At 38.3% G+C, this 17,190-nt stretch overlaps 2 protein-coding genes across 3 annotated transcripts in view; one reads left to right on the top strand and one right to left on the bottom strand.

Moving 5' to 3' along the window:
• Positions 1-1,093: 1,093 nt before the first annotated feature.
• LOC143722704 (RYamide receptor) lies at positions 1,094-5,328 on the bottom strand. Of its 2 annotated transcripts, none has more exons than XM_077214203.1 (2): positions 5,074-5,328; positions 1,094-2,943 (listed from the first exon to the last, which is right to left on the bottom strand). In XM_077214203.1, exon 2 carries the CDS (start codon positions 2,823-2,825, stop codon positions 1,779-1,781), a length of 1,047 nt encoding a protein of 348 aa, XP_077070318.1. In that variant the 5' UTR covers positions 2,826-2,943; positions 5,074-5,328; the 3' UTR covers positions 1,094-1,778. The 2 variants fall into 2 exon arrangements, with proteins under 2 accessions (XP_077070318.1, XP_077070317.1); XM_077214202.1 differs by lacking the exon at positions 5,074-5,328 and adding an exon at positions 3,437-3,643.
• Positions 5,329-5,392: 64 nt separating this feature from the next.
• The window catches only part of plekhf2 (pleckstrin homology domain containing, family F (with FYVE domain) member 2), a 28,168-nt gene continuing 16,370 nt past the window's right edge, over positions 5,393-17,190 (top strand). Inside the window, exon 1 of the mRNA XM_077214988.1 lies at positions 5,393-5,618. The gene's annotated coding sequence lies outside the window, so the exon portion shown is untranslated. The remainder of the gene's footprint in view (positions 5,619-17,190) is intronic.

A 17,190-nucleotide genomic window follows, 5' to 3' on the forward strand; every position in this document is an offset into this window, starting at 1 on the left:
TCTCTCTATTGAACCGTTTTGGCATTGAGCCAAGAACCCTGGTATAGATCTCCATTGAACCTATTACATGAAGACTATAGCGTGAGTGTGTTTTATATATATGAGCTCAAAGTGAGGTGAACATACACACACATATGAACTGGTTTTCTGCACATACATGTGATTGGCATGCTCTCCAGAGCCTCCCCCTCTATTACAAAATGTGTAGTGAAAAAAAAAGAAACACATTGTTTACCAGAGTCCGTATGAGTAAGGCAGCTGCCATATTTTGTTGTGATAAATAACAATCTTGCTATTGCTCAACTGAAATGACATTGAAAAAAAAAGCAAAAGCCAGGCCATCTGCCCACCTCCCAAGGTCTTATGGGAATTGGACAACCCTGGGTTCAAAACTGGACCCTCCAGGCTTGTCACATCTAGGAGGGGACGAATGATTGGAGCTTCACCAGACAGTAATCTCCAAAACAAGATTAAAGACAGTTTAGTAAAATTCTGGCTTAAGATTAACATTTGCCTATATTCTACACAGGATCTTCAGATGCATCACATCTGTGTGAGTGTATTTGCACGAAGAGAGATGAAAGATTTTGACGGGTAAGTTGTCCATTTGAGCCTTTAAGGCATGTGTGAAGCACTGAGATTGAGCTGTTCAGTATATTGCTGTCATTTTGTTAAAATATATATAATGTAGTAGAGTTAATTAGTCTATTAGAGGATTAGATGTTTTGCAAATTTAAGAAATTTGTCATGGTCAAAGAAATACTTTAAAAATCACCAAAATTGATTGGGTGATTGGGATTGGATAGTTAAAACAGACCTTTAATGAAGAATGCTTTATTGAATATAGTACAAAACTGCAAAAGAATAATAGTCTGAATAAATAATAAATCAATCTCTGAACATCAACCATAGTTTGGTATACAGTATGTGTTGGCCCATTTGTGTTAAGAGAAACAAACTATGCATATGAATACACTGATGAGAAATGCATCTGTCTTGTATGGCACTCCCTTCTATCACTATTTTTTTTTTATTACATACGCCAATTAACCTTATAATAATTTGTACTTTAGCTCCCCAGTGTTTACATTGATCCTTTACATAAGTACCAGTTTTTGTTGAGTGTATTTTATATGGACATTTTATTGAAGCCACACAATATCTTGACTGAATATCTTATCAGTATCAATAAAAAAAAATAAAAAAAGCAAATCAATATCCTACAGAAACATCCATTTTACAAGTAGCCTATGTATAAAGACCTCAATGCAGATATTTGGGACTTTCATGATTAAATTCAAATGCATGGTGAAATCTTGTGACAATGAAAAGTCATGCAACAGTTTGAATAAATCTCACACTCAACAAAAGAGGTGACACGAGGATAGCAGCAGATGCCACTCAACAGGTGGTTATGAAGGCATTAATATTCACCTGTGGCCTAATGTTTGGAGATTTAGGCTGATAATTAAAACATTTTGATTACAAAGAATGATCCATATCCACATGGTGTCTTCAAGAAAGACACTTAACCTCAAGTTGATCCATGGAGATTGAAAAAAGCTGACAGGTTAGGTGGCAGCTGTTACTAGCTGGTTTAAGTTGGATCTTGGACCAGCAACAAACCAGCTATGAGCTATTTTTATAAGCTAGTATGTGGAACATTATAGCTTTGCCAGCTAATAACCAGCTTGTTGCCTAATGCCCAGAAACTAGCTTAAGGGGCCTGTTAAAAAATACAGAAGCTCCATGTAAATTGGGCTATGATCATTAAGTAATTAGGTTTGTTTGACTATTTCGTCACTGAGTTTGCCCCCATTTACAGTGTTTTCATTCACAGTTTTTTTGGGCGCAGTGTTCAAATGTGCGGATACTAGCAGCTGATACGCACGACTTCTAAACTTCTGGTCTCTCACACCATATATAATAACATTCCAGCAACTGTTCGTGGTCAAAATCCAAAAGGCAAAAAAGGAAAAAGTGCACCATTCGTTTCCCAACACATTTCCAACTACAAACACAGCGATGGGAGTGAAAGAAGCAGTGAAAGCCAACGTCAGAGTGCCTATAGTCTTGGCAGCCTTGATGTCGGAGAAGGTTGGTTTGGTTGCGCTTTGACTCTCTGTCTCAGCGAGATGTTTCCTTCTTTTTGAATGCTGGCGGATTGTGGTGAGCGATATGATATTGATGACAACAGTACCTCCGAGCAGCGTAAAGTCAAAAGCAGGGAAGAGCAAGAGAATCTTCCAAGCCTGGGATGGGAATTCTGCGCTTCCCAGCGCGTAATTGCACATGCGGCTGCAAGGATTGTATTCCAGCGCGATTGCATTGCTGAAAACCATTGGAGATATTGCCAGGAAAAAACTGCCCATCCAGGAAAAAACTATTAGTATGCTTGTTCTTTTTTTAGTTATGACAGATTCTTTGTGCAGTGGCTTCAAAACGGCAATGCTCCTTTCAATGGTAAGGAGAAAAATGGTTGTAATGGAGACTAAAGTGCATCCCGCAAACACAGGTCCGATGAAACTGCACGGGTGGAAAGGTGTGGTTTGGGAATTGCGCGCTGTCCACTCTGGCATTGAATTGTAGATCATGAGGGATATTTCAGCGTAAACCGAAACGGGTACCACAAAAATTCCCACAGCCAAGTCTGCCACTGCCAGTGAGGCTTTTAAGTAACCCTGTGGAGTGTGGAAGTGTTTAGTTCCAACGATCACTGCTAATGTCAAGAGGTTTCCGAAGAGAATGGCAAGTATCAGTGATATCATGAAGACCACCATGAGTATCTTATTGGTACACACACTGCAGTTTGCGAGCTCTGGCATCCTTATTCAGCTGCGCGTAAAATTCCTGTCAGTAGCACGGTGGTATTTCTCCTCTTGGCTCGGAGGCAAGGCACGGCAACCTGCGCATGGTGCTGTGTCCAAATTGATAAATTCACTCCTGCCAAGAGCAATAATATAAGGATGAATATAACGTTATGAATAAATGGCCACACTTTTCATGAAGGGGATATTTATTCCACAAAAATTGTGTATTTATAAGGTCCTCTTGGTGTAGTAATAATGGACATTGTGAATGAAAGTCAAATAGTGTTCTCTCTATGTTGGTTTTGGATTTTAGTGTAGGCGACATTTAACGTTTGGTTGAAGTTATGGATCAGAAGCATCAACCCTATTGTAACTAGCCCAAATAATTTAAATATTTGCCTGATAGAATGTGTAAAATAAAATTACGTTAAAACCAGATTTTTAAAATGGAAGAGCTACCCATTTGTCGAAATGAGCCAAAGACGCTCACAAAATTTACACTGGGAAAAAAACACTATAGCCTATAAACACGATTAGAGTTAAAGAGTCAAGACCATTTGCGAGAGCAATTAATATAGGCTAGATATGCGAGTAGTGCATATGAGGTACAGCTGATGTGAACATACCTTAAAACGAAAATCCAACTTCTCGTCGTCTTTCAGCACATTTGAGAAAATATTCTGTAGTAGTCTGGAAAATTCTGTCAAGACTTTTCCCCCCCACAAATTAGGCTATAAGCAACCACCCGAGAACTTAGCCCTAGTTTTGCATTTTGATAAATGGGCAAATGTCCTCTGCAATCCCCTTTCTCTGACTGCTCTTTACATTCCGCGTGTGCACGAACAGCGTTGATCGCGTGCAGTAATGCCAGTCTGACACGCACTGCTGCAGTCACTGGATTCCCCAATGGCTATGTTTACTTTTCCCACAATTAGCCTACTATGCGGCATTAGAGAAGCTTTAAAATTATCAATCATCACGAGTAATCAACCAATGACTCAGTTATTAGCATGCTAAAACAAAAATAAACTGTCACTGACGGAGTGTGGAAGAACATAATTCAATTGCAGCTAAATGCAATCAACAAAGTGACACCTAAGCTACATGATAAAACATAAATAAAGGTTTATTATGGAATTGTCTGCATCCTAATAAGACAGGGGTGTATACCTTTGTGTGCAAACAGACAGGCACCTGGGGGCAGCAGAGAGTTTCACTGCAAATTGCATTTCAATATTAAAGTTGTATCAAAGGAGAACCCTATGAGAACCTATAAAATTAAGAACTAAATATGCCATCTGATCTTTTAAATATAGTTTATATTTTTTATTTGTTTTTTAATTCTTATGGTTAAAAATACATTCAACGAATTCATTTCGGACCAAACAGTGAAGCGATATAAAATAGCCTACTGCATTAAATATGTTTAATTAATATGAATGTATAAAATATGTTAATGTATTAATATATACATAGGCCTATATATTTAATATATCATCAATATTAATTAATATGATATAATTATGATATTCATAAGATAATTGTATTAATTTATAAAATAAAGTTAAACATTTCTTCAGATCACACCATAATCTGCAACCTAACTGACAACAATAAATATGAAAAGTAAAAATCTTTAAAACAAACGGAGCTGTGCAATGTCCTCAACAGTCAGGCTGCTCCATGACGTCCAAACTGCTGTCAGCATTATAATCAGCAAAGCAGTTACAATTTCAGCGAGGTACGGGTATCACGTATAGATGACAATGCTATTCTCTGCAGAAACAAGAAATACAGTGAATGGCCTTAATATAGGCCTAGATGTGCTGAATCACCAGCAGCCACTTCCCTGACACAACACAGGACAACATTCTTGGGATTCTTTGGTAGGCTACTATGAAAACAGAGAAATGCTTGCTGCCACTTTTTGTGTTTACTAGACTAAAGTACTTAGTCCACACTTATGCACAACAATAAAATATAGCCTACATATATGCTTTTCAGTCTTTTTGAAAGAAAAAAAATGCAATGAGAAAAAAGTTAATGTTCACATATTTGCAGGTCTTTCTTAATATGTAAGTGAATAAAGGTGGGTCTTGTTGCTATTAGCATATCCTTTAGGGGGAAAAAAGGCCTGAAGACAATAGAATAGTTTGCAAAACACTGCAAAATATGGCATTACCATATTTTGATGATGGAAATAAAAAAACTTCTTGTTGTGTTTGTTGTCTTGAATAGGCATAGGCCTATATGACAAACTTACCTGATAAAGACCATGTGTGTTTGTGGCAAACCTAAATAAATAAAAAAAATTTATTGTCATCATAAGCCAATAGCCCAGTTGTAAAACTACATATTATTAATTAATAATTTTTATCAGTTGGGACTACTTTTAGCCTGCTACTCAGCTTGGTTATTGATTAGGCTACCACACACACCACATGAGGCACTTATAAATTTGCGGTTTATTCCTAAGAAACATAGGCTATGAATGTTTACAGCGAGAAAGAAAAGTGAAAGGAACTACAGGAACACTCGAATAGTATTTATCCAGATTAGTCCCTGCCCCTTCTCCCACACCACCCCTAGCCGACCCGGAGTCACTCTAGTGACGTTTACATTCCCTGCTCCTGCCCTCAGCCATATTGAAACGGCAGTTTCCGTCTTTCCGACTTTGGCTGCCTGGGAAGGTGGCAGAAGAACTTCCACCTAACGCTTTTTCAATTTGGAATCAAAATATTTTTGTCGTTGGAAAACTTACCAGAGATTGTGGATTTGCGTCTACAGCCGTTGATCAGTTGATTTGAGGTAAGTGCGTGCGTGCCTAAACTTACGAAGCGCTCGCGAATAGTCTAGTTTCCATTCGCGCCTGTCAGAGCAAGTTGTAGTTGTTGAACTACTGCTTGTTTACCATGCTTACTTTTTATTATTTCGGCTGCAGTAATGTTGGTGAAATGTGTTTCAGTCAGGTAAGTTTGAAAGACTTTGGACGAGGTCAAGGAACTATTCGTGCGGAATGGGACAATCCATGCGCCTTGTTAGCTTGTAGCATGCTAACGTGTGGGAAAACTTTGTCAACGACGAAATGTAAAACTAAATGGACCAAAACACCATTGGTGACTGTTTGAATATGTTCCTCTAATTTATAGCTCATTATATAGTCAGTCAATACTAAACTCTGTGAGAGTTGCTAGTCTTCTGGTTGAGCTGTCAGTGTGTCAAAACAAGTATGTTAACGTTACAGTAAGTAAAAATAAGTTTAAAATAGAGCTATATGACAAAGTACCTTCATTCAATCTGGTTTAAACCTTTAGGGGTTTGATCTGACGATGCCCGATAAATCAGGAGTTTTACTATTAACCTAGCCAGTGTGACAGCTAGTGATCGGTGAGTCATCGAAACTATTGAAAACCACCCAACTCCGTTCCTGGCTTAAACAGCATGATAGCAGTCATGTAGTGATGTTTAGCTGTAGAGGCAGTATGAAACTTTTACTTAGTTGCTGTAAAACCACGAATTAAGGAAGCAGTCCTGGACTGATTTTGCTTCTTTTTTTGCTTCACAATAAGAATACTTGTACATGATTTTCTTATGACCACACACTGAGCATTCTTATAAATGTGTAATATATTCTGTAGTGAAAGTTTCGCTTCTGCATTCGTATGGCTGTTTGATTCACACCTGCTTTTTTTTTTTTAAGTCCACTGGAGTTGGTTATTTTTGAGAGTATGGATAGTTCTCTCTCTCTCTCTCTCTCTCTCTCTCTCTCTCTCTCTCTCTCTCTCTCTCTCTCTCTCTCTATCTATCTAAATACACATACGTTTTTTCTTCAGCAAAAACTGTAAATTTAAAAGCTATGTATTCTGAAGAAGAGGATGAATCAACCATTCATAATGCTCTAAATGAATCTTACAACAAATAATAATATGATTTTGTACTTCCAAGGAACAGCTTGTGCGTATGCAAGTCTGTCTTAGTTGTCAAAGTAGAGGTTATTGAAATGGTGCTGCGAACTTCGTCATGTCTGTAATAATAATGGGTACAGGCATATGGCAGTGTCAGCAAGACCGACAGAAAGGTCAAATTGAAAAGTTGTTTAGTGTAATGAAGCAAAAGCTACTTAAGTGATTTTTGTTTTGTTGTATGCTAAAGGAAAGATTGCCCCATTACGTTGTCTTAACTAAGGGTAAACATGGCCTAATATTCTTGAATCTACCAGTTAGCAGGAATTCATACAAGGTTTAAATGTTTGCATGCTCAAACGTCTGTCAATGACCTGTTTGATTCCCTACTGTCTGGACAGCAGTGCACACACAGTTTAAGGTAGATTTTCGTAGAGATTACATGGTTGTAAAAACAGCACTTGGAGCCTAAATTCAAGGCTCTACTCTGCACAACATCACTACTGCATTACCATTCTTCTTTTAACAATTATGAACAAATCCATCAAAAACAATTTGGTTTTAATTTAAACGCATAGGTGAGACAAAACATTACAGATACAACTTCCATGTGGTGTGCAACATTGGGAAAATGGCATGAAGAGGGTGCATTTATTGTATTCATATTGTAATATAATTTAAAGAATACATATTTTCTTTTCTGTTTGTGAATCGTCATGAGCACAGTCTAAAAAGACCAATGTTAATCTTCATATTTTTTTTTGTTATAGGTTGGTTGGTTGTTTGGTTGCACAATAACCTGTTTTTGGAATGTCATATTGTTTTATACCTGAGCTTCAGTAAGTGATAATTAATCCCCACCTTATTGTTGGTATCAACATCTAGGCCTATTTATCAGCCATTAAAGAATTTGGAATTGAATTGAATCACAAGGTGCCTAAAGATTGACAGTCCCATCCCTCCATCAAAACAACTTTAACAGTTTCTTGACTCGAAAAGTGCTTAATCCATTCATAGAACAGATCTAGTGGTGATTAGTAGGAAATTGGCTTAGGTCTTCAATGTAACCAAGTCCCTGGAAATAGTGATTGACCTCATTCCTGAACACAGCTTATTCAAATGCAGACAGTGCATGTTGGGCAAGATTCCAAAACACTCCAATAAACCTTGTATAAGCCGCAAAAGGATGTGTGAGAAGTTCTGAGAACTTTACCCTCCTGTAGCCTGAACATGTTTTGTGAGAGGTAATCTGTGGCTTATTACCAAGCAAGTTGTTGGGGTTATTACACTAAGCAACACATGCTTATATTCCTTAAGTCTGGAACAACAGGTTTCATTTGCAGGGATATTTTCCAGCTAACGGACATGTGAACATGAATTTAGTGTAAAGTCACTGATTTTATGTACCTAGACTGTGCTGAGCGATTTTATGATGCTGTATGATGGTTTACATTGTTAGCAGGTTGTCAAATGTACCTGTACCAGTTGGTTAAAAAAAAAGGTTGAGGGTACTAGGTAGTAGGGCTGTCACTTTACGTTCGAAAATAAGACCAACCAACAAAAGTTTTGAAAACGAACATTGGGAATTGATTTTAAACCAATATGTACACTAATAATTTTAAACAAATAAAAAATATAGATGTAACAAAACTCACAAACAAGCAGAAAAAGAAAATAAATAATTCCGAAAGTGCTGTAGGTGTTGCGAAAGCTAAAAATTTTTAGCAAATTTTATTTGTGAAAAATTCTGTAATAGGATTGCAGATTCAAGAAGTTGCCATCTAGTATAGGGCCTAATCATGTTTATTTTAAATATTGATTTATATAAATCTAAAGTGTGTGTGAGTGTGTATATATATATATATATAAATATAAATATAAATAGATATCGGCCATCGGCCACCCTGCTCTCTAAGATATCGGCATCGGCCATCAAAAAACCCATATCGGTCGACCACTAACCAAAAATCTACACATCTACACTGGTCGGACTGTTCAGCTCTGTTTCAGACTGATACCTCCGGTTCAGGCTGATACTCATCCTCAACACGTGCCTTTTTCAGTCGCGGAAATTTTTTTTCAATACTCATCTGGTTTGAAGCAGCAAGCATTCAGTGTAATGCTGCGTTCACACCGGACGCGAATAGCGTGTCAGGCGCGAGTGATTTCAATGTTAAGTCAATGCAAAGACGCGTTACGCGCGTAAAAAATTCCTGCGGCGGGAATGAGGCGTGGAGCGCGGCGCGGTAGACGCGAATACGCCTCATTCGCGCGTCAAGTTCGTGCGAATGGCGCGTATTGAGCGTCTGGCGCGTTACGCGCGAATGGTGCATTTTGTGCATTCACGCGTTTGATGCGAATTCGCGTCTGCTGCCCGAGTTGAAAAATCTGAACTTCTGCGTCAATTCACGCCGCGTTAACCAATCAGGAGCCAGCTTGCTGCTGTCACGTGGTGAAGTAAATATGTTATCACATAAAAACTTGATTTTAATATATGAAACATTAATTTTGTATGGTATTTATTCCATATCTAATCTAGATTATATGAAACATTATTATTATTATTCTAATGTAAAGAGAACCAACATAGCCTAGTACTTTAGTGCAAAAACATAGTTCGTGTCTGGACAGTGTTGTGTGAGGGAAAAAAATCACAGGACAGTTTAATCACTTTTGTAGTAGCCTAGGCTGGCTCCATTTATCATCAAAACAAAAATAAATGACAGATTAGGTGTGTGAGGGCGAGGGTGATCCTCGCTCCGATGCGTGACAACAGTCATCAAACTGTTGTCACGCGCGGGACAGGCGGAAGTACCGCTGAAAGCGGCCGTCATCCAGGCGCAGCTCCAGGAGCATATGATGAAATTCGCCAAACTGGGTTCACCTCCGAAAGGTCTGGTGGACCCAAATACGGCGACGATGATCCCTACGCCGCTGTTCTGCTCTCCAGAGCAAATACAGAGCGGTGACTCTCTCGATGAATGCTCGATCAACATTAGCCATCTAGTAAAAAGATGGCTGCCAAAAGATTTCGCCTCTGACGCGCGTAAATTTCGCTTCAAACTTTTGTTTTTTACGCGCGTCAATTTCGCTCTTGACGCGCGAATGGATTCAAAGTGTACACGCGTATAACTAGACGCGGCAGGCGCGAATTTGACGCTCAATTTGCGTCCGGTGTGAACGCAGCATAAGAGTTAAAAAATGAAATAACATTATTTATAATAAGTTTATTTGATTCACAGCTGCTACATGTAGTGTTTTGACCTTGACAACCCAATTGCATTTTACTGCATACTTGCGACTAGTTAACATTCTAAAGAAGGCGCAATCGGGTGTTTGCTAAGGGTCGGGTCAGGACATTAACACTCTGACAACATTGTATTAAGAATATAAAATATTTTTTATAGCACTTTTTAATGTGTGATTGTGTAAAGGTGTTTACGAGATGCCCTACCAACCTTTCGTGAACTTGTGAATTTCGCCAGCCGTCTTCTCTGCACCAAATAGGCCAAGCTTCCAGGCTTCCAGGGATGATCTCTTTTTCATGGAGACATACCATAGACTGTAAAAAAAGATGGACCTCGCCCAGTCGCTCTCTTCCATTGGCGAGAAGTGAAGCCGCCAGTGTCCCAATATGGCGCTGACATCTTGGTACTTGAGTCTGCGCAGTAGCGATCTCGGGACCAGACCTGTGCAGTAGTGAGCAGGAAGTAAAGTCGCGAAATCAAGGCACCACCCTCACTCTGGCTGAATCAATCGCAATCATGACGTCACAGCACTGTTTTTATAGCATCAAATAACTAACAAAAAAAAACTTATTTTAAAAACAAACACTTGAAATTACATCAGCGTGATAAAAACTACAGTAAATGACAGAAAGTATCTCTGGAAAAAAGATATGTGAAGTGTAATTTAATTGTTTAGCTGGTAGGGCTGGGCGATATGGCCTAAAAAAAAATCCCCGATTTTTTCACAAAAAATCCGATTTACGATTGAAATCGATTTTTTTTCTCTCCCTACTTAAAATCAATCTGCAGATGACAAAGAAATTGTTCAAAACAAGTTTTAACTTTATTTTGTTTTAATATTCCCTTATGGGATTTGATCTGGATTTAATTACAATCAGAAACAACAAGCCAAAAAGACAAGAGGACAGGCCCTGTCTTTGAAAACAGTGAAAATGTAACAAAATAAAATGGGTGGATTGGAATTGGGGATGTGTAAAAAAACTAAAAACTTGCATCACAATAAGTGTGTTGTGATTGTCAAATTATTTGGTAACTAAACAATTTTATTAAGTTAATTAACCATGTAAACAATGTATTATTAAAGGTTATTAATGTATTATTAAAGGTTAAAACTAACTCAAATTATATATAATGCGTCTTTTATAATAACAACGTTATACTATTTTAATGATATAGGTAAAAAAATACAATGAATGTGTAATATAGTTATCATATTTAGCAAAATACTCCTCTCTATAGCAATTATTTTAAGTCCACATGCGTGCTATGGGTCATTAAAAGGGATTCCTGAGGTAAATGTAGCGTTACGTGGCATATGTTGTTCTCCAGCTGTTTTATGGACATCTTTCCGCGGTTGAAAAACATTGATCGATCGATTTTATTACATCTCGGTAAGTTGGTAGTAAAGAGTAACAGATGATCCGTTCACGTGCCGCTTGAACTGAGATCTGCTGCGTTCTCTCACGTCACATTTATAAGCGCCAAAACGGTGTTTATTGTTTGAATTTGGTAATAAAATTGACAGAATCTGAGAGCTGAGAATCTGTTTCATATCAATAGTAACCTGCTCTGTCTTGTCTGTCGGTGTCAGTGTCCTCTTTGCTTCGCGATTTTTCTCTGCATGAGAAAATGGATGTGTGTCGTGAGAGCGTGTAAAAAGTGACAGAATTGCGTCTCACAGTGAACTCGTGAGAGTTGGCGGCACTGCAGTTTCAGCTTGTAAATGTTTTCGGCGGGTGTGCTTCTGCTGCTGCGGTCTTGTTCATTTGCCATGTTGTTTGTGTATCTCTATCATGGCAAGCGCTGAGCCCGGTCGGAACTACGGGAACCCAGAGGGGAGCGTCGGCGGTTGTTAAAGAGAAGACCGATTTTCATTCAAAAAAATCGGCGTAAACTACACATTCGAGTTAATCGATAAAATCGATTTATCGCCCAGCCCTATTAGCTGGTCTCACGTCCTGTTGAATAACATGGGGAGGTGGGGTTTATGACCTATACTAGGACCAGTCACCGAAGGGCGATCGAGACGCTTGAGACATGCGTGGTGTGCATGGAGGGGAGGGGCTGTGTTTGTTTGTGTGTGTGTGTGTTCATGTTTTCCTATCCCGGTGGGGACCTCAACCTGAATGCACACAGACTCATTGGGACTTGTGCATTTTTACATTTCCAAAAAAGCAAATTCTGTATGATTTATAAGCTTGTTTGCCAATGGGGACCTGCTTTTTTGGAAATGTAAAAATGCAGACAGTTGTGTGTGACGGGCAGGTTTAGGGGTAGGGTTAGTGTAAGGGGATAGAATATACAGTTTGTACAGTATAAAAACCATTAAGTCTAAGGAGAGTCCCCACAAAGATAGTAAACCAGACGTGTGTGTGTGCGCGTGAGAGAGATGCATGAGTGACAGAGAGATAGAAGGAGAGCAGGGAACCGAAATGCAGCTGAATGAATACGCTGCGTGTTTTAAAGTGTTAAAAAAAAAGAATAACGAAACGCAATATGTGGCGGTCGGTGTTGATTCTGTGGCGCACCGCCACAAATTATTCTTTGGGTGGGAAACACTGTGTTATGGCAGTCCACTCTGCTTATTGTTTTTCGAGAATGTTGCACTCCTGTTTGTCATTGTGCATGAAACTTCACGCCAATAAATCATCAGAAATATTGCTGACTTGTGCGTGCACCCTCTTTACGTTCGTCTTAATGCCTGTTTGTTGTCCATGGATTTGCCTATATTTGGCGTTGAAAATGAAAACGTCTTTAGACATGGAAAATCGATTTTACAAACGATTCAATTAACACTTTTTTCTCAAAAATCGCAAAAGTGACAGCCGTACTAGCTAGGGGGTGTAACGATATTCCAACCGAAAAACTGTGATACACCACCCACGGTACGTATTGCGATAGTCTCATGACGTACTGAACGCTGCCCTCCCCGCAGCCCTGCACAGCCCTGGCCCATTGTTGAAGTTGACCTCACTTTACCTTATGTCACAAAACAAATTTTTCTTCCTTGACATTTGATTAAATATTCACTAGGGGTGTGACGCTACACGTATTCGTCCCGCGAATTTTTGTGTATTCCGTATATTTGGTACCCACTGATAGGCGCTCTACGCAAACAGGTTTTTATTTACATTACAGCATTTTTATTTATTTATTTATTTTTATGTACAAGTGTTGAGCATTGTAGCCATTCACAATCATATCTGTTGATTTCAACAGTTTTTGCTCCGGTACTGAAATTGGTACAGAGAACCGCAAATTTTACTGGTATTGGTACCGACTACTACTAAAACTTTGGTACAGTGACAACCCTAGTTAGCAGGAATAAAGCAAGAGAACCATGCATTGGTTTTTTTTTACCTATACTGCAGAATGCAAAGTACTTTTAAATGTCTATTTTTTACTAATTGCTGCTTTCTTTATCTGTTAAGTCAGAGTCCCCAATCTTATGATCTTATCTCATGTTTTACTTGTGTGTTATTTAGGTATGTTTATGTGACAGGATGTATGGTTAGACTTTGTGTGTGAATGCTGAATGTCTGTATATTTGAACAGGCTTAATCTAATTTTGTGGGCTCAAGGTTGCGTAGCTCAGAAATAGTTAACTTTGAAGATCTTGTTTGTGTCTTGAGCTGATGGGGAAACCAAAAGATCTGAAGTAGTTAAGGTTTTAACAGATAAAAATATTCTGTATTGTAGCCTCTGAACAGTTCTGCTGTACTTCCTTAATATCTTAACTTAACTGAAAGGTACTATGTTGGCATCATTTAACTTTGTTTAATTTGCCCAGAATGGTTTATTGGCTGCTTTAGGGTCAGGCATTTACTGCACCAAACTGCTGATTACAGGTGCTTTTGACAGGTTTGTTGAGTTATAGTGTTATAGATGAATCCAGAAGTACAGGCACACAAGCCATTACGTTATTTTTTGTCTGCAGCGCCGACTTCTGGTTGAATATAATGCTTATAAACTACATTTAAGAGCACATGTAGAGACATATGATTTTGCAGACAGAATTGTGAAATCCAGTCATAAAAGAAATGTAATGCAAAATGTCACAGAATTTGGCTAAATTATGACGAATAAACCAAAAAAAGGGCTGTACAATTAATTAAATCATGATATAGAGTAGGGGTGGGGGAAAAATCGATTCTTAGATGCATCGCAATGCGGACGTGGACGATTCTGAATCGATTCACAAATGTCAAAAATCGATTTTCAAAAAAAAAAAAATTTTTTTTTTTTTGATATGTAGCCTATTTATAATGACGTAATATTTACAGAACGCAAAAGACGGATCTCTGAAGCGCGGAAGTGTGCAGTGCCAAGACCGTCTGTCTGTGGCGTGTGCACATAACAGAGACGCGATGGCTGAGCGCGAAATCCAAACACCCTCCTCGTTAAAAGCTGACGTGTGGAAATATTTTGGCTTCTATGAAGTTGAAGGGGGAAAGGAGCTGGACAAGAGCCACACTAGTTGTAAGCTTTGTAGAATAAAACTAAAATATTTCGGCAACACGACAAATATGAGAAGCCATATGACACGTTTCCACCCAGAGGAGGAAAAACACTCGGCTGTACCAGAGCCGTTTCTCTCTATGGCTCTGGGCTGTATCGGTGTTCAGACGATTTCTGCTGCCTTGTCGAAAAATGCTGCCCAAACGCGAATCGATCACAGATAATGTTGATTCATTCTCTATTGTTTCCATAATAGTGTAAATCTCACAATATTATGACATCGTTATTTCATTTTAATCAGGGTAAGTGTATGGGGGGCATATTTTGATATTTTAAATGAACTAGCAATTATCACATTTGATATAACAAGTAAAAATGATATTAATATATGAAATAAAATTATAATAAAATTCGAAGTTAAGAGTACAGTATAATGTACTGTTTTTATTTTTAAATCGGGTGTGAAAAGTAAAAATTATCATCAAATATTCATCTTTGACCTGTCAAAGTTTCCTACAAGTCTCCACAGCAAGGATGCATAGATTTATGGGCGTGGTAAGCAGAAGAAAAATTAGTCTGTACATGCGCATAACCAGTAAGTAGCACATCTCGATGGGTAGCATGAATCGTCAGAACACCTGTTGTTGTTATATTATTAATTTCCTACAAGTATGCTCATGCTGCTAGTTCAAGCACACATTTATTTTCCTGTTGGTTCTTTCCAATTTTAATAAAATATATTGTACGTTAATTCTTTATGGGTCATTACTTTGTACTTTTAAAGCAAAGTATTTATATTCACACACACACACACACACACACACACACACACACACACACACACACACACACACACACACACACACACACACACACAAAAAGATTCAGATAATCGATAATCACTTTAGAATCGAATCGCAGGCCTCTGAATCGTATTCGAATCGAATCGTGAGGTGCCTCGAGATTCCCACCCCTAATATAGAGAGAGTAGTGTCTGAATAATAAACTGCAAAAGACTGCTATTTAAATATAAAGTCTGCATGTTCTGCACATCTCTGTGGGAATGAGTGGCACAGTTTCGTGCATTGCACATACTCAAGCACACATGATCCTTGTGGTGTTTTCAGTGCCAAAATAAAAGTTTGGTTCAAAGTAATAATACTAATAATTAAATTTATGAAAACTGTGTTCTTAAACTGTGTTATCTTAAACTGTGTTACGAAGATGAACGGAGGTCTTACGGGCTTGGAACGAAATGAGGGTGAGTCATTAATGACATAATTTTCATTTTTGGGTGAACTAACCCTTTAAGGAAATAGGATCTAAGCATAGATTCAAAAAAGGAAAAAAAGAGACTGTGCTGTTCGGATGGCTACAGGGAGCTTGTTCCAGAGTGTTGGACAGCAATAGAAAAAGCTCGATCACCACGGTGTTTCAATCTAGACCTAGGGATGGACAGCATTCTTAAATGTCCCGATCTGAGTGGTTGCGAAGATTTGTGTGAATGCACCAACTCAGCAAGATAGACTGGTGCAAGATTATGTAATGATTTAAAAACCATGGTAATATTTTGAATTCCACTCTAAATTTTACGGGCAACCATTGCAAGGAGATCAAGATAGGGGTGATGTGCTGAAACTTACGTGAGCAAGTCAGAAGCCTGGCTGCTGCATTTTGGACCATTTGTAATCGCTCCATATGACCGATTAATCCCATAATAGAGCGAATTGCAATAGTCTTAAGTGGGAAGTGATGAATGCATGGATTACTTTTTCAAACATTTTTAAAGATAAAAACGATTTGACTTTAGCTAGGCGACGAAGATGGAAAAAACACGACGTAACTACCACATGTATCTGCTTATCAAACTTAAGACCAAAATCAAATTGAAAGCCTAATTTTTTTGCACATGGGGTGACCCATTGGGTTAGGTAACCAAGGTCATAAATACTGGCATTAAAAGCATCACTAGGCATTTGTTTTTACTTCATTTAATGTCAAGAAATGATTTGTTAACCATTTAAGTTCCTGAATACAATCAATCAGAGCTCTCATTGCTTGTTTATCATTAGGTTGTAAAGGGAGATAAAACTGAGTATCATCAGCATATAAAAAATAAGAAAAATCCCATATTTACAAAAGATTGAACACAGGGGCTGCAAATATATCATGAATGGAACACTGAGGGACACCACAAGTCACCACAAGGGACACCACAAGTCAAAGGAGCAGTGGAGGATGTATGTTGTCCAATACGAACAGAAATCTTATGGTCACTTAAGTCACCCAGAACCATTCAAGAGTGATACATCTGAGGCCAATGCAATTTTTTAAACAAGAGATGAGTGTATCATGGTCTACCATATCAAAGGCAGAGCTGAGATAGTAAGACCAAAGCAACAGCATTTCCTGCATCTGTAGCCAATAGGATGTCATTTGAGACTTTTAGTAGAGCAGATTCAGTACTATGTAATTTCTGAAACTAGATTGAAAAGTTTCATAAATATGGTTTTTGTACTTAGAAAGGCCTTTAATTGAAATAACACCACTTTCTCCAAAATTTTGGCCTTAAAAGGTAGGTTAGAGAGGCCTAAAATTTGCTAAGACTGATGTGTCTGAATTTAGGGCCTTTAACATCTGCACCAACAGTTACAACTTGCTATAAAAAGTCAGCAGGCATGACATCAAGAGGACAGACAGTGGGTCTTAATTTTTTTAAGTCATCCTGTATCATGGCTAAATAGTATTTGCAATATCCACATTATTCCTACG

This window comes from Siphateles boraxobius, unplaced genomic scaffold (assembly GCF_051911475.1).
Source record: "Siphateles boraxobius isolate OS27281-9 unplaced genomic scaffold, OSU_SipBor_1 68, whole genome shotgun sequence".
NCBI lineage: Eukaryota > Metazoa > Chordata > Actinopteri > Cypriniformes > Leuciscidae > Siphateles > Siphateles boraxobius.